This window comes from Vitis riparia, chromosome 16 (assembly GCF_004353265.1).
Source record: "Vitis riparia cultivar Riparia Gloire de Montpellier isolate 1030 chromosome 16, EGFV_Vit.rip_1.0, whole genome shotgun sequence".
In the NCBI taxonomy this organism is placed as follows: domain Eukaryota; kingdom Viridiplantae; phylum Streptophyta; class Magnoliopsida; order Vitales; family Vitaceae; genus Vitis; species Vitis riparia.
In genome coordinates, this window is record NC_048446.1 from 2,919,361 (window position 1) to 2,945,516 (window position 26,156).

The 26,156-nt window shown below is 36.7% G+C and overlaps 1 protein-coding gene and 1 long non-coding RNA gene across 6 annotated transcripts; one reads left to right on the forward strand and one right to left on the reverse strand.

The window, feature by feature from the left end:
- Positions 1-396: 396 nt before the first annotated feature.
- On the forward strand, positions 397-5,396 carry LOC117933552 (4-coumarate--CoA ligase 2-like). The gene is made up of 6 exons (XM_034854971.1): positions 397-1,536; positions 2,605-2,803; positions 2,910-3,055; positions 4,444-4,511; positions 4,604-4,706; positions 5,027-5,396. The coding sequence occupies exons 1-6, from the start codon at positions 466-468 to the stop codon at positions 5,150-5,152; spliced, it is 1,713 nt and encodes a 570-aa protein (XP_034710862.1). The 5' UTR covers positions 397-465; the 3' UTR covers positions 5,153-5,396.
- LOC117933553 lies at positions 3,752-26,156 on the reverse strand. 5 transcript variants are annotated; one of them, XR_004654314.1, is made up of 10 exons: positions 26,053-26,156; positions 25,798-25,892; positions 25,291-25,417; positions 23,607-23,674; positions 17,846-17,917; positions 9,489-10,142; positions 8,460-8,646; positions 8,260-8,349; positions 6,370-6,569; positions 3,752-4,564 (listed from the first exon to the last, which is right to left on the reverse strand). It is a non-coding gene; the product is annotated as an uncharacterized LOC117933553 (long non-coding RNA). The 5 variants fall into 5 exon arrangements; XR_004654312.1 differs by lacking the exon at positions 9,489-10,142; XR_004654315.1 differs by lacking the exons at positions 9,489-10,142; positions 17,846-17,917 and having other exon boundaries at positions 25,358-25,417.

The following is a 26,156-nucleotide window of genomic DNA, read 5'->3' on the forward strand; positions in this document are numbered from 1 at the left end:
ATGATGTGATGATGGAGGGTACAAAATAGAATCTCTTAGAGATATAGTAACATAATCAAACATGGGATTCAAGAAATTGTCTCAATTTTTAGAAATGATTCAAAAAAGATATTGTGGTGACATCGTTATGGTTATACTTATACCCACGTTAAGATTAGAGAGAGAAAGAGAGGGAGGTAGGTGGAGTTGTGGGGGGTTGTTGTCTTGTTGACGAGGGGAGGGAAATAATTGCTAAGGTTTTGAAGGTGAGTTGGGCATGCAGCTTCCTCTCACCCACACATCCGCGAGCCCACACTTCTGAGCTACCACCCTTCTCCCACCATTACCTCCACCTACCTCCCTCCCTCCCTCCCCATCTCTTATTTATCTCTCTCCCTCTCTCTCCTCTCTTTAAGTTCCACACCCTTCTCTCTCTCTCTCTCTCTCTCTTTCTTTCTCTCTTTCTCTCTGTCTCTCTGTGCCACCATGATCTCCATTGAAACCCAAAACCCGGATGTTTCCAACCTTGACACTAATCACTCTATCCCCAAAATGGCCAATCGAATTGACGACCATGTTTTCAGATCAAAACTCCCTGAAATTCCCATCTCCAACCACCTCCCTCTCCACACCTACTGCTTTGAAAACTACTCCCAATTCGCCGATCGTCCATGCTTGATCGTCGGATCCACCAACAAAACCTACTCCTTTGCAGAAACCCACCTCATTTCTCGCAAAGTCGGAGCTGGGTTCGCCCACCTCGGCCTCAAACAGGGAGACGTCGTCATGATCCTCCTCCAGAACTGCGCCGAATTCGCGTTCTCCTTTCTCGGAGCTTCCATGGTCGGAGCCGTCACCACCACCGCCAACCCCTTCTACACTTCGGCCGAAATTTTCAAGCAGTTGAATGCTTCCCAGGCGAAAATCGTCGTCACGCAGGCGCAGTACGTCGACAAGCTCCGGGACTACCCCGACGGACAGGTGGCAAAGATCGGAGAAGGTTTCACCGTCATTACCATCGATGATCCGCCGGAGAACTGCATGCATTTCTCGGTGGTGTCGGAGGCTAACGAGAGTGAACTTCCGGAGGTTTCGATCAACTCCGACGACCCAGTGGCGCTGCCGTTCTCCTCCGGCACAACCGGGCTGCCGAAGGGGGTGGTCCTGACTCACAAGAGCTTGATCACAAGCGTGGCTCAGCAGGTGGACGGCGAGAACCCTAACCTCCACCTGACGCCGGACGACGTCGTTTTGTGTGTCCTGCCGCTGTTCCACATATACTCTCTGAACAGCGTGCTTCTCTGCTCGCTGAGGGCCGGCTCGGCGGTGCTGCTAATGCAGAAGTTCGAGATTGGAACTCTGCTGGAGCTGATCCGGCGCTACCGGGTGTCGGTGGCGGCGGTGGTGCCCCCGCTGGTGCTGGCGCTGGCGAAGAACCCGATGGTGGAGAGCTTCGACCTGAGCTCAATCCGGGTGGTGCTGTCCGGGGCAGCCCCGCTGGGGAAGGAGCTGGAGGCGGCTCTCCGGAGCAGGGTGCCTCAGGCGGTCCTTGGCCAGGTATGATTACTAATTCACTGCGCGTCAAACAATCCATGCATGGAAGGTTATTTTCGTTATTTTATCAAAATCATGAGGGCCTTTTTGTCAAAAGAAAAACCATAATCATGACCCCTAAAAAACCTTTGAAAATATTTTATCCAAATAGGGATAATGGGTGACAATTGCATGACTACCTGAATGCCTCTTTTGGGGTGCCCTTAACCAACCACAGAGCATATTTGTTATTTACGAAAAAAGAGAGGGTATTTTGGTATTTGAATCATCAAAATTTTGGAAAAATATATCTACAATATATAGTCTATTTTACAGCTAGATTTTAACAAAAGTAAAATTAATAAATATAATATTCTCTTGATGATTTAACTTAAATGATAGATATTCAATTAATTTTTTTAAAAAAATATTGAAAGTAGTTAAATTATATCTTACCTTACATTGAAGAGGGCATTTTGGGAAATATAAAAAATAAGCATTACTCATAAACTAATTAAAAAAATATATTAATAAAAAATAGAGAAATTGTCAATAATAATAATAATAAAATTATATATTTATGCAATATAAAATAAAATCACATAATATAAAATTTTAAAAAAATTATTATTTTTAATGGGACAAAGTAGGGCTGGTAGGTAGTTTGGAAAAATCGAAGGCCGCCATTAATCTCATCCCATGCGTCACATTCAAGCCAGCCGGCTATGAATTCAATTTTTCTCAACCCCACCAACCAAATGGAGTGAAAATGAAATTCCCAAATAATTAAAAAATCCAAGTAAAAAATGGTCTAATTTGACCCTTTCAAGTTTGACTTCATCAATTTGACTTTGCAATTTTAAATTTGGATTTTTTTTTTTTTTTTTTGCAAGTTGTGTATGTTGGATTTATGTTGAGTCAAAAATGGTATACTTTGACCCTTTCTAGTCTGACTTCATCATTTGAACTTGCACCTGTGTTGGATCCTTTTTTCTTTTTTTTTTTTTTAAATATGAATCAAAATTAATCAAAATTTTAAAAATATTATTTTATTAAAATAAAATTAATAAAATAATAAGCTTTTATGTGTAGGGTTATGGAATGACAGAGGCCGGACCGGTGTTATCGATGTGCCTAGCCTTCGCCAAGCAGCCCTTTCCTACCAAGTCCGGCTCGTGCGGCACCGTTGTCCGCAATGCTGAGCTCAAGGTCGTCGACCCTGAGACCGGTTGCTCCCTCGGCCGCAACCAACCGGGCGAGATCTGCATTCGAGGACAACAGATTATGAAAGGTTTGACTACTGAGAAAACTGTTCAGCTACTATGATAGACAATGAACAATTGAAGCAACTCCATGCATGCTCATTCAGCATTTTAACTATAATACCTGTATTATAGGATACTTGAACGATCCCGAGGCCACGGCCTCTACCATCGATGTTGACGGTTGGCTACACACCGGCGACATTGGCTATGTTGACGATGATGAAGAGGTGTTTATCGTAGATAGAGTGAAAGAACTCATCAAATTCAAAGGCTTCCAGGCATGTATTCTTATGCTCCATTTTCCCCTTCGATTACTATCCTACTATTTCGTAGAAGAACATCATATGTTGACACCAAGGCGATGTTTGGAACAGTGGAATAGATAATGGAAATGGGAAATCAATTCAATTCCTATTCATTAACATGTTCTTCTAAATGGGAATAAGAACAAAAAATTAATTGTTCCGGAAATCAAATTTTACTCTTATTAGGATTCTGATTCCTCTTTTCCACATGGTATCGTAATTTACCTTTATTCATATCCTATTTCCACTTTTATACCCATATGTCAAACACTTCCGAAGATTATGTTTCACGTACAAGAATGTAAATGATAATATAAATAAGAATAAAGGTGAATCAAAATACCATGTGAAAAGAGATGAATCAAAATCCTGATACAAGTAGGTTTTGGTTTCCGTGATAGTAAATTTTTTTCCCCTATTCTCATTCTTACAAGTAATCCAAATTCAGAAATAAATGAGAAATGGAATGGATGTCCCACTCTCCTTTTCATTCCATATTCCAATGTTCCAAACATGCCATAAAAGTTACCTCATTAGGGTCATCGATTAATGTTGAAGTGCCTAAAAGGTAGTAAGTTAGCTACCATTTCTACAATAATGTAGTTAAATACTAACACTAAAAGATTGCCTTCTTAGGATTACCGATCAATATTGAATTGCAATGAGAAGTGTGAAGGTAGACTGCATTTCATCAATAGTATGGTTACAATATTACATATTATCGCCAAAACGATACCTTATTTTCCCTCCCTCTACACATTAACACTAGAAGTTTACCTTATTGTTTAGGGTCATCGACATCATTTGGGTTCCTATAACATATAGTTATGGTTACCTTAAGTTTTAGGGTCATTGACATTGAAATGCAACAAAAAGTACAAGGATCGCTTACCTTCCCTATACTAGTATAATTACATGCTAACACTAAAACATTACCTTAATTTTTAGGGTCATCAACATTGTTGAACTATTTTGTAGAGTAGTTAGGTCCTTTACTTTTGAAGGAGGTTACCTTAAAACTAATCCTTTTTCAAAAAAATTCTAAATCTAAAATGTTTTTGAAAATATTCACCAATTTAGTCTTCTAGTACATCACCGTTCACTTTATTTTTTTATTTTTCATGTTAAAACCACTGTCAGTGACTCTGGTTTTGACATGAAAAAAATATAAAATAATAATATATAGATGTTGATGTAGCAAAGATGCACTAGTTTGGTGAATATTTTCTAAAGCAATGTAGATTGAGAATTTTTTTTAAAAGAGGGTTACTTTTATTGCAAACTCCTTTTGTATAGTACACTTGTATGCTACATTGCCATTGAAGTAGCACTGGATTATAACGTACCTATGTTTCGTTCAGGTACCGCCTGCTGAGCTTGAGGCCCTTCTGGTGAGCCACCCATCAATTGCTGATGCAGCTGTTGTCCCGTAAGTACAGTTTAAAACTCGCATTTCTGCACAATCCATAGTCCAAATGTTTCCTACATTGAAAAATGAATCTAAATTATCTTTCATGACAGGCAAAAAGATGATGTTGCGGGTGAAGTTCCTGTTGCATTTGTGGTTAGATCAAACGGGTTTGAACTCACTGAAGAGGCTGTGAAAGAGTTCATATCGAAACAGGTAACAAAAAACCAAACCCGTGCTCTAATTTAAACAGCAAGAAACATATTTCAAACAAAAGCACGTTTCAGTTCTAAGTCACATCAATATATTAAAACTAGGCCACTAGAGAAAATGGAGGCATACACAATCAAAAATGAAAGCAAAAAATTAAAAATATATTATCTCCTGAAATGGTATCTTCTCTACCCTAAAATGAATATGCTCCTTTCAAATTCAATGTAAATAAAATCAAAAAATCGACTTTGATATCAAATGAGACCATGAAGTACTAGAAGCCATAAACTTCTGATGCGAAATGTGTTGTTTGTATCAAACAGGTTGTGTTCTACAAAAGACTGCACAAGGTGTACTTTGTTCATGCCATTCCAAAGTCACCATCAGGGAAAATTTTAAGAAAAGATCTCAGAGCTAAACTAGCAGAAAAGACCCCAGAGCCAAACTAGCCACTGCCACTGCCGCGCTTGTGCTATAGTATTCTTTGCATCAAAGAGAGCTTTTCAGGATGGTTTTATGGCATCAATCAAAAACAGAGGAGGGGCAAAACAAAGAAAGGCAGTGCGAGAAAGTCATGACTTGGTATAAAAATGTGATTCATGTTTCCTCATTTCTACCTTCAATTTGTTGTGTAGTTGCAATAACATTTGTTTCTTATAATAAAGAGAGAGAGTAGTTGTTCCCAACGTGCAACAACTAGCATCAATGGATCAGAAAATGCTCAAATGCCAAAGAAAACAGAGTAGGGTTGAATTTAAGGTGTTGACTGAAGGGAAAATATGAAAAGAAAATAGAATAATGGCCAAAGCTCAAATGCCACAAACAAATAAGGAGATTTAATTTCCTAAATACATAAAAACAAATTCCTACATACTTTAGAAAATGCTCTCTATCCATACTATTTGGATACAGGGCCGCCAATCTAACCTATCTAGCATTGGCGAAAAGGACTCCAATATTGTGCAATCATTTAGTTTGATGGCACAGGTGGAGTAATGGTCACAACTCCCTTTCCAATATTATGCTATCATAAAGTTCGATGGCACAAGGGGAGTAATGGCCACAACTCCAAGTAGATTACGTCTACTTTTCCGTGACACTAATCAAGTTTTACATTGGATCCTATAAATGGGACCAACAAAAGTTATCAGAGTCTTGCTTGCTGGTTCAAGTCATCCAATGTAGTTACTTGGAGTGGGGGTCACCCACTGATGGGCTGACAGTCACAATTCAACTAGATTTCCCCTCGTGTCAAGCTGAGACAATAACTTACATCTACCTTAACAATGTCAACTAAACATGCTCATAAATTTTCAAGGAATCGTTGTCAAAGGCTTTTATAGATAAGTTCATGATTCAATTAGATTTGCCATCACCTTCGGTTTTTTCTTTTAAAAAAAGATTGTGCCCATGCCAAATCATACTGCAAATTTACAAGTAATACAAGCATTTACTTTTAGATCCAAATCAGTATTTCTTGATGAAGAGTCTTTAAGTTTGAAGATGAAATTTTGCCATCTGTCACAATCAACCTGATGCCTTCACCAGATCTCAAGCAATGAGGGGATTGATATGCCAATAGACAAAATCGTGACATTAATACCAGAAAGTGACATTCAACTAAAACTGTGGAGCCTTTAAATATAGAGGCGTTATCATAATGTACCTTTCTGAAACTAAAGGGGGTACTCCAAATTTCATTCAAAGTTTTGTAGCCACTCCTTTGATGTTGTGTTTTCTAGACTACCTTCATGGATACATCAACAACTTGGTGGCCACTTCATTGGTGTATTGTCCTTTTGTACCACCCATGAATGCTTACTTGCATTTTATGGCCTCCTAATTCAAAGAATCAACAGATGATACCTGCAGAAAAAAGGTCATTTCAACAACACTTTCAAATTATTCTAAGCACAACAATTTGTGGTATTGTCAAATAAGGCATTCAAATTAGTCTCACAACCACTAGGCTTTCAAATTATTCTAAGCACAACTTGGGCTATCGTCGAACAAGGATTTCAAATTATTGTAAGCACAACCACCTGGGATGTTGTCAAATGAAATCTAAAGGTTGAAGACTCCATCAATGATCTTCAGAATAAATGTATAATGATCCAATGTCCCAGAAGCATTTCCAACTTTGAAAATGACCAGAAGCAGAAATAAATGATCTATAAATGACCAGTAACCTCAAAAACATAAATTATTATTAGGGAATCAACGCAGGGAATGTGCTAATATATCAAACTAACATTCTTCCTCACATGCAGTTCCAATCCACATAGGAAAAGGCCAACAACCAATCTCATAAAATAAATGAACCAACAACGTATATCAAACTAAATTTATCTTAAAGCAAGTAACTCAAGAAATAGTTTACACGTATCTTTCTTTCTCCAGCCCTAAGATTCAGTAACTATTTTCCTTCAGTAGAAGGCAATTCAAGAAAATTGCAGTGCCAAATGTACAGTTACAAGTTTTGGTCACTTGTTTTAAGAAACATTTTGCAAGTTGTCATGACTGTCCATGCACTTCATCCACAATCACTGACAGGAAGTTTTGCAAACTTAACATCATTGTCTAGACCTACAATTAAAAAAAATAACAAATAGAAATTTAAGGGGAAAAAAAATCCAAGAACAGTTTGTCCAAGTGAAAAAAAAAGGGTTGGTAGTGTAAGCCACTAGATCTACCAGAAGTAGTCCAATGGAATGAAAGAAATGTTAGAATCAAAATGCCATGAAATCGAGTGCTTTTCGGCCTCAGCATATAAGAAAGCAGTATGTGCTTTTTCTAACAAACTGTTGGGTGGCCCTTGCAAAGATTTGACCATGGTATCCCATGGCTCTAGGTTGCCCCCCAGTAAACATGAATCATACCATCAGTTTGATCAACTATTCCCTCAATTAGATGAACCTGAAACCATTCTCCAAACATTTAAATTGAAGTGCAAATAAACTTCTATTTGCATTTCACAAAATATAAAAGGGAAAAATAAAATAAAATGAAGTTACCATGGCCTCATGAAGAGGCCACTCCAGACAACCAGTCGAGTGGGTTCAAGGGTATACAGAAACAGAATTATGTCAGGTATAATATTCAATAAAAGTTCCTGACCCAACCCTCTTTTTATATGAGACATTTACAGCAGACGACCTAGATTATTCACTCATCACATTATTCACCACTAGTCAGAAATAGAAGACTACCTGTAAAAGTGTGACAATCTGAGAAAAACAGAAGTTTGGTTTCAAATGAAGAGTTTCATGCCACTTCTTATGACTTGAAGGGTCAGGAATTATATAAGACGGTCCATTGCTGAATTTCATTTTTAGATTGATGATCCTTCATAAATCAAATACAATCTGACAAAAAGAGAAATTTGGTTTTGAATAGACAATAAGACAAGGTGCCTGGCAAAGGAAGCTTTGTTGACCAAAAGCCCAACCCATTTCTCAATTTACTATGAAAGATGGAGATAATGTGCCAGCAAGCAAAAGAAAGTTCATGATAAGTGTCAACTACATTTAAAGAAGAGCACTGCTTAGGAACTTACCAAAAGGCTCTTCATAAGAAAATACTCCACATTTGCTATGGAAAGTTTCATGCTCTCAGCAATGATATGTAGGCAATCTTCAATGGATGGCTGCAAGGAACCAAACATTAGAACACAACAATGATATCAAACACGCTAAATTATTTAAGTTTATTGCAGAGAGAATGGAAGCACATATGATACTATTAATATCTCCATACCTGAAGATAAGTTCCATCAAGCACAGAATGTTGATCTTCTCTGATAGCTTCTTATCATTCTCTATTAATGCTGGCTGAACACTGAGAGCATCTTTATGAATTTTGCAAGGTTCAATAGCAAACTAATATTGAATGCTTTGAGAATATGGTAGAGTCACTCTGCCCTTGTCCCCAGTAAACTCTTGACCTACAGATGTCAAAGAGTAGATACTCAGTAACAAGAACTACTTACAAAGCGAGCAGTAAAAATCCACTATAGTAATCAAATAAGCATAGGTCTAAAATATAGGCATAGGCCATTGCCTTGCACCTAAATGACAAGAGAATGTGATCCTAAAAGGTGCCCATATAAACACATCAACATTCATCAACAGAAAAATACTTTCGAACAAAAGGAAAATAATCCTACCCCATGATGCCACAACAGATAACCATTTATTAATAAAATATCAGGAGTTCTAGCTAATTACCAATATCTATGCACCAAGAAAACACCTTCAATTACAGAAATAAAAATGGAATACCATGTGTGGAAAAGAAAAAAGTTATGATAAACACAGAGCAGATGCCATTTAAGGTGATTATCCAATATCAGCACAGAAGCAACAGACATGCCTAATGATTTTTAGTAAATAGTTGAAGACAGCATATCTCCTCTCAGGCTACATCTGAATGCCTCATTTGGCTTATTCTTTACAATTAGTTAAAGACAAAACCGATTGCCTAATGGAAGAGTTGGAACAACTTAAGGAGTTTCCCCCATAAAATTTTGAATTTTTGGAAACATGCTTTAAATGGACTTATCAAAGAACCTTGATAGATAGAGGAGGCCACAGCTTTCTGAAATTTTGATAGATAGAGAACCCTGGGTTACTTATCAAAGAAAAAATAGAAGTTCAGGTCAAAATGTGGTGCGAGTGCCAAATCAGAAATGGACTTCATCAAAAGCTTTCATCATTAGATCAAATTATGAGAAGTTAATTAGCAATGTGTAGCTCATTTTCCAGCCAAAAGGCTGTGGAGTCAAACCTTTCTGCCAAAAGTGGCATTCTTTGCTTAATGGTGGTAAATGCAAGAATGAAGCACAGTTGGTGGATCAACTTTCCTTACATTGTCAATTTGCTTTGGATTTTTATTATTTTTTTCCCTCTTCAGGTCACCAATGCCTAGATCATCCAAAGAGTAACTTCTAGGGTGGAGTATAGAAACCCAGAATAAGGAATTCATTTTTGTAGGGTGGCTCTCATTTCATCCTCTGCAATATTTGGAGAACTTTTGAGGAGGTGGTTTGAGGAGGTGGAGGGGCATTTGCTGATATTGTGCCTTTAACTTGTTCTTCTTGGAGCATGGTAAATACTTCTGTAGTTGGCTTGTCATTTGCAAATTTTTAGGATCTCTCATTCCAGTTGATTTGTTTTTATTTGTGAACAATCATGCACATGGGCTTGACCCTTTATTCTTTTCTCACAACAAAATTAGCTTTTTCATTAAAAAGGAGAAAGAACTCAATTGCCTACAGCCAAGACTTTTCTGTTCATTCAAGCACAGAACCTAAACTTCTTCAGTCCATATTGTCACACGCTTTCAAAATTGAGCTCTATTGTGATCCATCTCATTTTTCCTTCCTACAATCTTTTTCCACCATATTTACCATCAGTAGTGCCATCTAGAATTTGCTTCCCCCTGACAAATAAGGAGAATCCAGGAGCAAGAGAAGAAAATCATCACAATCAGCAATATAATGACAAAGGCAAATATAATTTGAATAGGAAGAGTAGGAATTTATGGGTTTACAATTGCATGTGCAAGCAGTTCACCAAAGTTGCGGATGTTATCATCCCCAAGCAATGAAGGATGAGACAAATCAAATGCTAAATCCCGAAATATGATAACAACATAAATATGATTCAATAGAAAGAATACAAATAAGAACTCAAGTTTAACTGTCAATATATAAGATAATTGTCCATATGCTATTAACTTAAAGGTATTGGTTTAAAATCTTAAATACTATGTGTACTTGACTCCATATGCAACCCCTTTGCACACATACAGTCCTAGCTAAAATGTCAATCCTAGCAAATCAGCATTGGAATGCATTGTGCTTGTACTTCAAATTAACTGAATGCACAAATGTCCTGAATGACACCCTAGCTTCTACTTGAACCAACAATCCGAGAAGAAATGTCAATCCTAGCATCCCCTTGCACACATACAGTCCTAGCTAAAATGTCAATCCTAGCAAATCAGTATTGGAACGCATCGTGCTTGTACTTCAAATTAACTGAATGCACAAATGTCCTGAATGACACCCTAGCTTCTACTTGAACCAACAATCCGAGCAGAAATTGTTCAGGTTTTGAGAATGTGGGATAGTATTACTGTGCAAACAAAAACAGGTTCTTGCATCAATGCCCATAGATTTGGCAATATCACTTCCCTCCCCTAGGGTTAAAAATTTGCCACCAGAAAACAGAAGTTTTGGAAGTCATCGAATTCCCTTCAAGGGTTAAGTGAAGAAAATATCAAAACAGAGGGTTCCAGTCAGTAAAGTATCCTTATTTCATCCTCTTCAGTTGAGACACTAGTTTCTATTTTTATCACTAAAGGTTCAACTCAATCACTAAAGGTTAAGTAATTTCTTCAAGGGGCAATGAGATATTTAGAAATGAGTAGTTGGTGTCAGCAAGGAAATCAAAAATATACTGAAACGTGTAGAAAACTTTTTGATAAACAAAAAACGTAGTATAGCTTGAAAAGATATGGCAGAATTCAGGGATTAGAGCACAGCGTCCTAAAAGCTATATTTTCAAATTCTGTCATCTTCAATGTACCAGGAACTATCAATGTAGAACCAGCTAAAGTATGCGTGTCCTTAGCTCTAATTTACACACTTTCAAAACAAGTGGGAACAAACCAGTTTAAACATTCTCTGAGAAGAACTCCACTAAAGTGTAAGCCACCACTTCTATAGGACTTCAAATTCCTGATGATATTTATGGCATTGGAATAAGAACCAATGGTAGCAAGCATATATTGACAGATCGATATCAGTCATGGTGTAAAGAGTAGTCTTCCCCATTTCCAAAAGTTCCTTTCACTCTTTCTGGTCCTCTTTTGCATCTTGATATATAGGATTGGCTACTCAATACACAATCTCTCTAATAGCTTTGAGTTTTTCAATCACCACTTAAAAAAAAAAACACCACAGTTTCTTTATATGCATACTTCTGAGAAATCATGAAACAGCGCTAGCTTGAGAAGATTGATCTTGGCATCAAAGTATGTGATAAGATCATATTAAAGCATCACCAGACTGGGAAACAAAGAAAAAAAGTACAAGCACACATAACTCATTAACACAAAAGCAGTCAAGCATGAATGCAAAAACATTCTTCCAAGTTAAGCATACCAAGAAACAAATATAAAAAGCAGATAACATGAAGCTGCACACAGACAGATAAAACACAATGATAAGGGAGGAATGCTCAAAAGCCTAACCCCACTTCTGAATGAGTTAACCAATTGTTCTAGCAAAGACCATTACAGAAGAAGATTGTATGTTACTTGACCATATAGAAAGTAAGAGCAGACCATACTGAACCAGGTTCGATTACCAATCATAGTGGAGATAAACAGAAAGAAAATAAAAACCATTGATTATGACTAAAACCAATGTCTATCAAGTTAGATAATCTATCATTCATGGATAACCTAACAACTACTCCAATGTAGCATGAATCTTCGATCAATTTTGTTATATATGGAAATGTCTAAAATCGAACACCTTTAACATAGGTAATTACCATTTTTGAACTTTACCATACTGTTGAAATTTGGCATTCAAAGTTAGGGTTTTTAATTTAGGAAAGTATTTTAGGAATAAAAAAGGAGAGATCATTTAGATGATTCAGTTTCCTAATTTTAGGAGAGAATCAAGCTAGATTGATTTTTTCTTATTCAGTTATTTGTGTATATATATGTGTATGGTGTGTACCTAAAAAATCAATAAAGGAATTCAGAAATTCTTCATGGTATCAGAGCCAGGTTTCTGAAACCCTAATCCCTTCTGGCCACCTCTTATTCAGGCCATCATTCATTCCGGCCAAATCTCTCTGGCCATCTCTCAATCCGACCATCTCTCATTCCGGTCATCAGTCCCTGTTCTCAGAGCCAAGGGAGAAAACGCTTTCCGGTCGGTCGAATCGTCGTCAGAAAAACATTCACCGCCGGCGACTTTTTCGGTGAACTTTTCCGGCGAACTTTTTTTTTTTTCACACCGCAAGGAGTGTCTGGAGGAGATCTACAACTTTTCCCAAAACACCGGAGCCAGAAAACCATCCACGCGCCGCCCACGCGCGTTTTTCCGGCCGGCGACTGCATCTCATGCGCCGGCGCGTGAGGGCGCGTGAGCCACTTTCCGGCGACGCGCTTCCTACTCCAAGCCCGCCTGACGCCGACCAGCCACCCTACGTACCTGTTTCTGCCATCCAAGCCCTGCACATGCCTCTTTTGGGGTCTTTTTGCCTCCGCGAGCCCTCTGATCAATTTTTCCGACGTCCTCCGGCTATTTTTCCTCAACTCCAATCCCTGCACGTGCCTTGGGAAGTGTTCTTCTACCTTTCCGGTCCATGACAAAATACGGAATGACATCATCACAAGTATCCAGCATCACGTCACCAGAATTAGGAGGCAGATCTGAAATTCCAAACCTTGGTGGCAGTGATTCCTCTCCTATTCTCATCACAGGACACAAATTAAATGGCCATAACTATTTACAGTGGTCACAATCTGTGTTGCTGTTCATTTGCGGTAAAGGAAAGGATGAGTACCTCACTGGAGAAGCAGCCATGCCAGAAACTACAGAACCGGGTTTCAGGAAGTGGAAGATTGAAAACAGCATGATCATGTCATGGCTTATCAATTCCATGAACAATGACATAGGTGAAAATTTCTTGATGTTTAGGACTGCAAAGGACATATGGGATGCAGCCAAAGAAACTTACTCAAGTTCTGAAAATATTTCAGAACTTTTTCAGGTTGAATCAGCCCTACATGACTTCCGCCAAGGAGAGCAGACAGTTACTCAGTATTACAACATACTCACAAGGTATTGGTAGCACCTTGACTTATTCGAGACTCACTCATGGAAATGTCCTGATGATGCAGCAACATACAGGAAAATTGTGGAACAAAAGAGACTGTTCAAGTTTTTCCTAGGACTAAACAGGGAATTGGATGATGTTAGAGGCCGAATCATGGGCATTAAACCCCTGCCAAGTCTCAGGGAGGCTTTTTCAGAGGTTAGGTGTGAAGAAAGTAGAAAGAAAGTGATGATGGGATCCAAAGAGCAACCTGCCCCAACATTGGATACCTCTGCCCTTGCTGCTCGGTCATTTAATAGTAGTGGTGGAGATCGTCAAAAACGGGATAGGCTTTGGTGTGATTATTGTAAGAAACCAGGCCATTATAAGGAGACTTGCTGGAAGCTTCATGGCAAACCGGCTGATTGGAAACCAAAGCCACGGTCTGACAGAGATGGCAGAGCACACGTGGCTGCCAACTCTGAGAGAACATCTGTTCCCGAGCCGAGTCCATTCAACAAAGAGCAGATGGAGATGCTACAAAAACTATTAAGCCAAGTTGGCAGTGGCAGTACTACCGGTGTAGCCTTCACTGCTAATCGAGGAGGAATGAAGTCATGGATAGTGGACACAGGTGCTTCTGATCACATGACAGGAGATGCTACCATTCTTCAAAATTACAAGCCAAGTAATGGTCATTCATCCGTCCATATTGCTGATGGTTCAAAGTCAAACATTGTCGGGACAGGTTCTATAAAACTTACTAAAGACTTATATCTTGACTCTGATCTCCATGTTCCAAACTTGGATTGTAATCTTTTGTCCATTAGCAAATTGGCCCGTGATCTCCAATGTGTTACTAAATTTTATCCAAACTTGTGTGTTTTTCAGGACTTGAAATCGGGGAAGATGATTGGCAGTGCTGAACTGTGTTCCGGGCTCTACCTCCTCTCATGTGGCCAATTCTCAAACCAAGTCTCTCAAGCAAGTTGCGTACAGTCTCAGAGTATGTTAGAGTCTTTCAATTCTGTGTCAAATTCTAAGGTCAATAAAGATAGTGAGATTATAATGTTACACTATCGCCTTGGTCATCCTAGCTTTGTTTACCTTACAAAATTGTTTCCCAAATTATTTATCAATAAAAATCCAGCATCTTATCACTGTGAAATTTGTCAGTTTGCAAAGCATACTCGAACAGTCTATCCTCAAATCCCATACAAACCTTCGACTGTTTTCTCTCTAGTACATAGTGATGTGTGGGGTCCCTCCCGGATAAAAAATATTTCTGGCACTCGATGGTTTGTGACATTCGTTGATGATCATACACGGGTAACATGGGTTTTCCTTATGAAAGAAAAGTCAGAGGTCAGGCACATTTTTCAAACCTTCCATCTTATGGTTCAAAATCAATTCAATTCCAAAATTCAAGTCCTCAAGTCAGATAATGCAAAGGAATACTTTACTAGTAGTCTCAGTACTTATCTTCAAAATCACGGCATTATCCACATAAGTTCTTGCGTTGACACCCCACAACAAAATGGGGTGGCTGAACGCAAGAATAGACATCTCTTGGAGGTTGCCCGGTGCCTTATGTTTTCCTCTAATGTTCCAAACTATTTCTGGGGGGAAGCTATTCTCACAGCTACTTATTTGATTAACCGTATGCCATCCAGAGTGCTTACCTTTCAATCCCCACGTCAACTTTTCTTAAAACAATTTCCTCACACCCGTGCAGCCTCTTCTGATTTACCACTCAAAGTATTTGGTTGCACGGCATTCGTTCATGTGTATCCTCAAAATCGTAGCAAATTTGCTCCTCGAGCCAATAAGTGCATTTTCCTAGGGTATTCTTCAACCCAAAAAGGGTACAAATGCTATTCTCCAACCAACAAAAGATTTTACACCACCATGGACGTCTCTTTCTTTGAACATGTCTTCTTCTATCCCAAATCTCATGTTCAGGGGGAGAACATGAATGAACATCAAGTTTGGGAGTCTCTTCTTGAGGGTGTACCTTCTTTTCACTCAGAGTCACCAAATCCTTTCCAATTCGCGCCCACTGAGTTGTCCACACCCATACCGTCATCAGTCCAGCCATCTCCTGTGACCATCCAGTCTCCCATGCCTATTCAACCTATAGCCCCACAACTTGCTAATGAGAACTTACAAGTTTACATCAGGAGGAGGAAAAGACAGGAATTAGAGCACGGATCACAGTCAACATGTGGCCAATATATTGACTCCAATTCAAGTCTTCCTGAAGAGAACATAGGTGAGGATAGGGCTGGAAAGGTGTTAATTCCCAGCATTGATGATTCTACTCTGCCGATTGCATTGAGGAAGGGTGTTAGGAGATGTACAGATCATCCAATTGGGAATTATGTTACATATGAAGGGCTATCACCATCTTACAGAGCATTTGCTACTTCTCTTGATGATACTCAGGTTCCCAACACAATACAAGAGGCATTAAAAATTTCAGAATGGAAGAAGGCAGTACAAGATGAGATTGATGCACTTGAGAAGAATGGGACGTGGACTATCACAGATTTGCCGGTTGGGAAGAGGCCCGTGGGGTGCAAGTGGATTTTCACCATAAAATACAAAGCAGATGGATCAGTCAAGAGATTCAAGGCTCGTTTGGTAGCTAGAGGGTTTACACAATCCTATGGGATAGACTATCAGGAGACTTTTGCTCCGGTTGCAAAACTGAACACTATCAGGATTCTTCTCTCATTGGCTGTCAATCAAGATTGGTGCTTGCAACAACTGGACATAAAAAATGCGTTTCTAAATGGTGACCTAGAAGAGGAAGTCTACATGGAAATACCACCTGGTTTCGAAGGAAGTATGGCAAAGAATCAGGTTTGCAAACTCCAAAAATCCTTGTACGGCCTTAAACAATCTCCCCGAGCCTAGTTTGATAGATTCACAAAAGCAGTCCTGAAGCTGGGCTACAAACAAGGTCAGGCTGATCATACTCTATTTGTCAAGAAGTCTCATGCCGGGAAAATGGCCATATTGATAGTCTATGTTGATGATATTATTCTATCTGGGAATGATATGGAGGAATTACAGAATTTGAAGAAGTATTTGTCAGAGGAGTTTGAAGTTAAAGACCTTGGAAATTTGAAATATTTCCTTGGTATGGAAGTGGCTAGATCAAGGAAGGGAATTGTAGTCTCTCAAAGAAAATACATACTCGATCTTCTTAAGGAGACCGGTATGCTTGGATGCAAACCAATTGATACTCCTATGGATAGTCAGAAGAAACTTGGTATCGAGAAAGAAAGTACACCGGTAGACAGGGGGAGATATCAGCGGCTCGTCGGGCGCTTGATTTATCTCTCACACACTCGGCCAGATATTGGCTTTGCAGTGAGTGCTGTAAGTCAATTCATGCACAGCCCCACTGAGGAACACATGGAAGCAGTCTACAGGATTCTTAGATATTTAAAAATGACACCAGGGAAAGGTTTATTCTTCAGAAAGACAGAGAACCGTGACACTGAAGTATACTCAGATGCGGATTGGGCAGGAAACATCATTGACAGGCAGTCCACTTCTGGATATTGTCTTTTGTCTGGGGAAATCTTGTTACTTGGAGGAGTAAGAAGCAATCAGTTGTAGCCAGAAGTAGTGCAGAAGCTGAGTACAGAGCTCTTGCACAGGGAATCTGTGAAGGGATTTGGATAAAAAGGGTTCTTAGTGAACTGGGGCAAACGAGTTCATCTCCAATTCTGATGATGTGTGATAATCAGGCAGCTATAAGCATAGCAAAGAACCCCGTGCATCATGACAGGACCAAGCACGTTGAGATTGACAGACACTTCATCACAGAGAAGGTGACTAGTGAGACGGTTAGATTGAACTATGTTCCTACCAAGCACCAAACCGCAGACATCCTCACCAAAGCTTTACCTAGGCCTAACTTTGAAGACTTAACTTGCAAGCTGGGATTATATGATATATATTCTCCAGCTTGAGGGGGAGTGTTGAAATTTGGCATTCAAAGTTAGGGTTTTTAATTTAGGAAAGTATTTTAGGAATAAAAAAGGAGAGATCATTTAGATGATTCAGTTTCCTAATTTTAGGAGAGAATCAAGCTAGATTGATTTTTTCTTATTCAGTTATTTGTGTATATATATGTGTATGGTGTGTACCTAAAAAATCAATAAAGGAATTCAGAAATTCTTCACATACACAAAAATTGATACAATTGCCGTCCCTAAAATGAAATTTCAAGCAGTGAGCCATCAATTTTCTCAGCACAAAGCGGTTATACAGTAAAACCCTTGATACCTTTTCTAACTCAGCAGACCTGAGAGCCATTTTTCACAATGAAACTTAAGCATACATCATCCATTTGGTTGCCTGAAAATGTACAAGAAAAACCCGAACTTTCTTCATTATCCATAATTTTCTCTGGAACCAAACAAAGGTTGAGAAAAAGAAATCCCTGAAATGTAGTAAAACAATCCTGTTTTATTTCTTGTGCTTAATTTCTCTTTCTAGGCAAAGCCACAAAAAATAACAATCAAACACCTAAATTTCTTTTATTTTCCATAATTTTCTCTACAATCAAACAAAGGGTTATGAAAAAAAAGAACCCAAAATTTAGTAAAAGAGTCTACTCTGTCTTTCTTTTTCCTTAATTTCTGTCTCTAGGCAAAGCCACAAGTAATAGATTCAAAAACCTTAATTGCTTTGATTTTCCATTATTTTCTCGGCATCCAAACAAAGAAAACAGTCAAACCAACCAAATTTTTTGGAGGTTGGGCATGAGTTGGTGCCACACCTTTCTTCCATACAAACCAAATTTATGCATTTAATTTATAGTGTTTTTATAAGTAACATACTTTTATTGAAAACATTTTTATTATAAATCAGTTAACATTCAAATATAAACAAAAAAAAAAAAAACGTTTTTAAAGTATTTTTTATAACAAGTTACAATGATTTTTTAAAGGAACATCTATGGAGTTCTAGAGTTGGTTTGGGAATGATTTTAAAAAGGGTTCAAAGGCTTCCTAATATTTAAAAACTTCTTCTTACAAAAAAAAATTAAAATCACTTGAATGGGTTTCTAAAAGTGATTTTTGAAAATCACTTCAAAAAACACCTCGGTATGAATTACTCTCAAACAGGCTCTAAATCAACCTCAAAAATCATTTTTAGAAGTCTGTTTAGTTGGTCTTTTAGAAGCCCATTTGAAAATCACTTTTAAATGTCTTTCGAAAGATAGCTTTTTGCCTTTCAAAAAATCGCCCTAACAAGGGTTAAAAACCTATTTGAAAGGGTGTCTAGCCAATTTTTGAAACTCACTTTTAAAAATCTAAAGAATCACTTGAAGTAATTCCCAAACAATCATTTAGCAGGTGATTCTCCCAAAAATCACTTTTTTATTATATAATACATTACAAAAACACTATTAAATACTTTTCACTTGAAAGTAATTCCTAGACAATCATTGATTCTACCAAAGATCACTTTTTTGTTATATAAATACCTTACAAAAACACTAGCACATACCTTTTTAATTTTTATCCAAACACTGAGGCTTTGTTTGGATACACTTCCTCTTTTTATTTTTAAAAATTGAAAACTTCCATATAAAAAGTAGAAACTCTAATACAAAAAAATATAAGCTTACCTAATTTCCTTAAAAATTACTTTCAAAAATTTTTAAATTCGAGGCAAAAAAATATTTTAATACTTCAATTTTTTAATTAGTTTTTAGAAACCATTATGTTTTCAATATAAACCTTTAAAAGTTCTTATATTTTATATAGAAGCTACTACTATTTTTTGTCTATAAATACAAGAATCAGGAAGTGTATCCAAACAGACACTAAAAAATTCTTTTTAATAGCGTTTATAATGGAAGTGTTACTAACAAAAATGCTACAAACCAAAATCACTCCAAAAATCATTTAAAGTGATTCTCTAAATTTTTAAAAGTGATTTTTAGAATTTTGTCAAAACCCTAAATTTTATAAAGACATGACTTACAAACACTAAGGAATGCTTCTTAGGCACTAAGACTCACTTACAAATAGATTGTTATTGATAATGTCTTAAGCATTTCTTATCTTTTAAAAGATTTTTTTCCTTCAAATTCACAAGCTCAAATTTACACCCTTGTCAATATATGAAATTTAGCAAAAAAATTAAGTCTTCTCTTATTGCTACCCAAATGCTTTATGCTAGTTCTTACCTATTAAAAAAAAAGTGCTTTATCCTAGTTCTCAGCTCTTTTTTATATTTTTTATGCAAATACATTTTCAAACACATATTTTGTTGCCTAGATGCTATAATCAGTTTTCAGATTTTTATTTTATGCTAATACAATTCAAAAACATTATTATGAGGCTTTATGTGCAAATACGATTCAAATATATTATTATTAGCATTCACTTCATAATTTTTATGGAAGATTCATGAAACAAGCAGATCCCTAAACCAACCATAATAGCCTCAAAAAATTCAGAAATCTATCTTCTGAAAGAAGAAGTTTTTTCTAATTTTGAGCATAACATAATGTAGATATAGACATAAATAATGAGACATATCACAATCATTACCTTATGGACTAAAGATTCTAACCTTGGATCAAGTTCAAAGATGAGGATGGTCTTTAGCAAATGGGTGTTACTTTTGCCATTTGCATGAAGAATCTATAGACCACTTGCTTCTCCATTGTGAAAAGACAAGGGTTTTATTGGAGCTGCTTTTTGTGCTTTTTGAGGTGTCTTAGGTGTTTCCCTCGTTGATTAAAGAGACATTGTTGGGGTGGCATGGTTCTTTTGTAGGAAAAAAGCGCAAGAAGGTTTGGAGTGCAAACCCTCTATGTTTGTTCAGGACGATTTGGAAAACAAGGAACAAAATTGTATTCGATGACAAGGTGTCATCATTCTAAAGGCTAAAAAGTGATTTAGGATGCTTTCTTTGGTTAGAGACTAAGTTGTTTATATAGATGATTGTTCTTTGACTTTAGTGAGTCTCTTTGATTGGTTGGGCACTTGTTGAGGCTCTAATTCTTTTGGTATTTTTTTCCTATTTGAGCCTTGGTGGTGAAGGAAGGTTTGTTTCTTGTATACCTTGGATCACTCTTTTGGCAACTCTTTTTAATACAATTTGATTCTTTATCCATCAAAAAAAATAAAAAAAAATGGGCTCAAGATTATATTCATGACACCGAAATTGAAAGATACATCATCAATGAAAACTTTGAATTATAAGTAATCTTCAGTCTCAAAAGCCAACAAGATTTGCAATAATATCAAGATTCATAATAATTCATAGTATTTGTCTTCATGTAAATATGTTTTGGTATTATCCTTCGATGATTATAAATAGGAGAAATGTTTGTGGCAAAGGGCTAAGATATCCCCTACATTAAGAAAAATCATCTTCACTTACTGAAAATTGTTAATATAACCTCAGTTTTACATTTTTATCCATGCACTTTCTTTTGAAAAGGTGTTTGGATGTGGATAAGGATAAAAAAAAAATTGATAAAGAGTAGTTTTGTCCAAAAAAGTTTATATTTCATGTTTTTAAAAGATGATGGTCATTATTGTGTATGCGTTGCTGTTTTATCCCTTATAATTAAATAACCCTAAATAGCAAGGGAAAAAAGAGAAAAAAAAAATACAGACATCATTTTAGCTTATCCTAAGAAGCAAGAAGCATTAGTAGAAAAAAATCATATCCTTGACACTTTTTACGCATCAATGTTTTCTTAAATTGACATTCCAAAAAGCGCCCTCTCTACTTGTCAAGTTTATGATAGCTACAAAATTGAATAGTATGGTCAAAGAGAGAGTTTGTTTATTTTTTCAAAATACTTTTCTAAAGTGTGAGTGTGTGTGTGTGTGTGTGCGTATGTATGTATAATTAACTAATCCAAAATTCATGAAAGATTCTTATATTTTTAGTTAACTAAACTTAAATTACATGAAAGATTTTTGTATTTTTTTAGTAGGTAATCAACATAAGATTTATTTGAATGTCTAAATTGGCAATAAATAAACGTACAAGTCTTAAGAAGGTTAAAGTCAAAGGATGAACACAAAGAAAAATGCTACAATTCAAACCTAAGGAAGAAATATATTGCATAAAATTTCCATTCCCATCACTTCCTCAAATATGCCATTGAAATGAATTCAACTTAACATACAAGAAACTAGCTAGAACATAAATGGCAACATTGAAACAAGGTTACAATTTATTCAAATTGATGTCATATTAGCGATCCAAATCCTCTCACAGTGATTTCGCAAGTAAATGGCATCAGTATCATCCATTTCATCAATTGATTCAACTTTTGGTAGTACACTCATAAAAGGACATTGTAAAATATCATCAACTAGGTCATCGATACCTTTCTTGTCTAAGAAGTCTTTCAAAGGAGTTGACAAGACAATTGACCATCCAGGATCTAGTTGGTCTTGCACATAGAAATTTCCTTGCGAAATCATCAACTAGTGGTGCTAAGTAAATATCTATGTCATTTCCAGGTTGTCGTGGATATGATATCAACAATGATAACATCATAAATTTCCTTGTCATGCACAACCAAGGTGGAAGGTTATAAATAACCATTATAACAGGCCAATAATTATCCTTGTTGTTGAGGGAACTATGAGGATTTATATCATCCGCTGAGATTACAAGTGTAAGATTTCTAGATTCAGAAGCAAATTTAGGCCACATGTGATCAACAACCCTCCATGCTGGGGAATCAAACGGGTGACATATTTTCCCATCAAATTCTCTTTCCTGGGCATGCCATATGAGGTCTTTCGCTATTTCTACATAATGAAACATTCTTTTGAACCTCGGGATAGGTGGACAATACCATAATACTTTTGTAGTAACCCCCTTAGTCTCCCTATTTCCTATTTTGTTCACCTTCCATCTAGACATTCCACAGGTAGGACATGAAGTTGCATCTTTATACTTTTTCCTATAAAGTATGCAATCATTAGGACATGCATGTATTTTCTCATATTCCATTTCCTAAGCATTCAATGTCTTTTTTGCCTCATAAATAGACAAGGGTAACTCATTATTAACCAGTAACATGTCTCCTAACATCTTCATTTACTCTGAGAAGCTTTCATCAGACCATATCGTGCTTTCAAGTTGTACAATTTCACCAAAGCAAACAATTTTATATAATTTTGGCAATAGGATATAAAGGCTTCTCAGCATCTTTGAGTAATGTTTCAAATGACTAAGATTCATTTATACAATCATAATTTGCAGCATGAACCTGTTCTACGGAACTGTCTAGATCATCGTGATGAAGTTGGTCATAACATTGTGCCCTTTCACTTGGTGATCCACCATTAGGGGGTCCTTCTCCATGCCAATACTATATGTGATAGCTTTGATCAATTCCATTGAAAAACAAATGTTCTCTAACCACTTGAGGAGTATGAACTACTAAATCCCCACACCGTAGACATGGACATCTAATGGCATTCTTATTTGTACAATTTGATAACGCAAACTCAATGAAGCTTTCAACCCCTTCCTCATAGTCCTTCGATCTTCTATCCTTGGACATCCAAGAACAATTCATTTTTTAAATTCAGCAGAAGAACAGAGAAATTATGGAATGTCAGAAATGCCATTTCATTTATGAAAATATTTGATCAAATGCACTTAGGAATGGCACAAGTATTGTATGATGTGGAAACCTCAAAAATAAATATAGTGAAAACAGAAGTGTCTTATTCAATGGGTCTCAAACATTTCTTTTGGTTAGTTTACATCCTTGTAAGTAAATATGGATGGTTGTCCTTAGGGTAGATAAATAAATAAAATCCCTCACCATTTGCACATTAGTATTTTCATTATAAAAACAAATCCAAAACAATAGACAATATAATATAGAACTACATCTCTACATCAATTGCATGAATGACAAGTGAGAAGGACTTTTCTAAAAGAAGGGTAAAAAATATAAATATAATAACCATAAGATATTTCATCATAAGACCATTGTATGTCAACTTGAAAATCAAATTTCCATAAGTTGAATGTAACATACCTTGGCCAAAGAAAACCCCAACCTTAAAGCAAAAAGAAGGAAACACAAAATTGTGCAATAGCTTCAACCTATCATAGAAAGTAAATAAAAAGAAAAAGAAAAGAAAAGAAAATATCATAAGAATATTCATTTTTTTTTTTTTTTTTGATTGGAAACGACGCAAAGATATATTGATAGCGAAAAGAAGTACAATAAGAAGGATGAGAAATCCTCCCACCAAAAGCAACTAAATTACAGGAAAATACACATAAACAAACGAACTCCCACTAAGGACCAATCCTTAAGGAGAACACGCCGCTATCCAATCTAGTTGAATCACATTAAGGGGAGTCCCCTTAAATGCCTTGGAACAGAAAGCCCAAAGGATATTCACTACAAATAGTTGACAAAAAATATTCATAAGAATATTCATTGCAAGTCTAGTTGACAAAATCACTACAAATAGTTGCCTAGGAAAACAGTGACTACTAGTTTAAGTTCTAACGCTATAGGCATCAAAAGAAAATTGATTGTTATTAACCAAAATGAGTTATCAGAAAATATTTGTTAATACTGTTAGAGTAAAGACCCATATCCCAAAATTTTATTTTTTTAAAATATTTTTTTCCTTTAAAGAAATGATCTTGGTCTGCCTAACTGTTTTTCTAATTGAAATGTGTGAAAAAGTAATCATATTGTAGTAGTTTTCAACTTTAATTTTTTTTTTTATACATATTCATATATCCTATTTGTTCATAAAAGAGGTACCCTTATGTTAGATTGTCAACAAGCAACAACATCATCTGTTTTGTTAAAGAAAATATAAAATAAACACCACCCCACATACATTGAATATTTTATAAGTCACTATGTTCATATTTCATAAACCCATATCCCACATATCACAAATGAAACGCAAACAAAAGAGAAAGAAATGGCATAAACAAGTTTTCCTAGGCAAATGTGAATAGGCTGTATTTGTACAAGTGAAATATCATCTGTTGACACAAACAATCTGTATTGGGTAAATCACAATCTCATATGCTCTATGGGCAAATCATCTTAACACATGGTGAGGCTTAAAAGGACAAAACTTGTTTTACCTCTTAATTTTTTTTCTCCCAATAGTTTTCTAATCATGCTCCCATTCATTATAAAGTGCATCAGCACAACTGAAGGATTTAATTTGATTTAACAGGAGACATGCTCAAGCTCAACCAAAATTAGAAATCCAAAAATGAAAAAGAAAAACAAGGTCCACTCATTAAAAAGAGCCAATTGTAGTTTATGCAACAAGGGCACGCCTAATTTGCTGTATTTTTTGGTTGGAGATGAAGACTAATGTGTCCACTTCAGGCACCAAAACCCTTGTCCATCTCCATATCTAGATCAATCATGTCTTTGTTAATTAAATAGCAACTGACTAGAGAACAATATTCAAATAAACCCATAAAACAAAACAAAAAGGCACTGTGAACCATTACTTGTTCATAGCAACATCCCTTGATTTAAAAATTTTTAAGTGAGTTTTAATCTCGTTATGATTATCCAGTTCCAAATGAAACTTATCAGTGGTTGTAACCATCCAGACACTGCTCTATAACCGGTCCGGGATTCTGAAAATTACGCAATTGAGAGAGAGTAGAAACCCAACACCAACCCAAACGGACACACAAAACAGAGGTGATATGTTACTCTGTTATACCAGGAATTGTCAGAATTTGGAGAGGGCTCCAAATGTTTTAAGCACAGAAGAAGAGCTTCTTCATCACCTTGGCATAAGCTGCAGGAACAAGAGCAGGCTGTCTAAGTCTGTGCTTTGCTTTCTTGGACTGCATAGAGCACCAGATTCTCATTAGTTTCAAATACAAATACTCATGTATAAAGTTACCAAAATCCCACAATCAGGAAAGAAAGCTAGGTCAATAGTATCGGAATCTCCACAAGAAGGACAGAAACAAGGATAATGACAATTATTTTTAACTAGGAAAAGGTTTAGTACTTCAATTACAAGAAGATCGGAATAGATGAAACATGTCCATTTCAAGACAAAAGCTCAAATGGCCAACAACCTCGTCTCATCACTAATTTAAGTGATTCATGAATAGAAAAATGTTAACCTAAAAAGTAAAAACCATGAATAATGTTCTCAGAACTGGAAAAAAGATCAAGCAAGTCGAATTGAATTGAAGAAGCAAGAGGGAGAGGATACCTGGGCCAAGGCTTTTAGGTGCAGTAGCACAAGGCACAAGCTTCTTGATTAGGGCATAAATTTCCATGCAGACTCTGATTGAGGACCTGGGCAATCTGTAGGCGAAGGAAAAGAAGAAATGAGGAAACCCACAACTACTTGGAGTCTGGAAGAGAAAATCAAAAGGAAAATCAACATTTCTGGAGTCTGCCACAGAGAGTGAGTGTGGAAGACGGCGAGAAAGAGATATTTAAACAGATAAGAGAGAGAGCACACCAGTGGCCGACAGTTGTCGCCGATCCGAGGAAGTAGTCGCCGGTGATTGCTGGCACTCAGCACTGAAAGCTTAGGGGTTCCCTCAAAGTAGAGATTTATCGGGA

Excerpts from the sequence above, each read along its gene's own strand:
- LOC117933552 (XM_034854971.1), top strand. The coding sequence starts at position 466 with ATGATCTCCATTGAAACCCAAAACCCGGATGTTTCCAACCTTGACACT. Across the intron at positions 2,804-2,909 it reads AGGACAACAGATTATGAAAG|GATACTTGAACGATCCCGAG; the intron begins GTTTGACTACTG and ends CCTGTATTATAG. Across the intron at positions 4,707-5,026 it reads AAGAGTTCATATCGAAACAG|GTTGTGTTCTACAAAAGACT; the intron begins GTAACAAAAAAC and ends TGTATCAAACAG.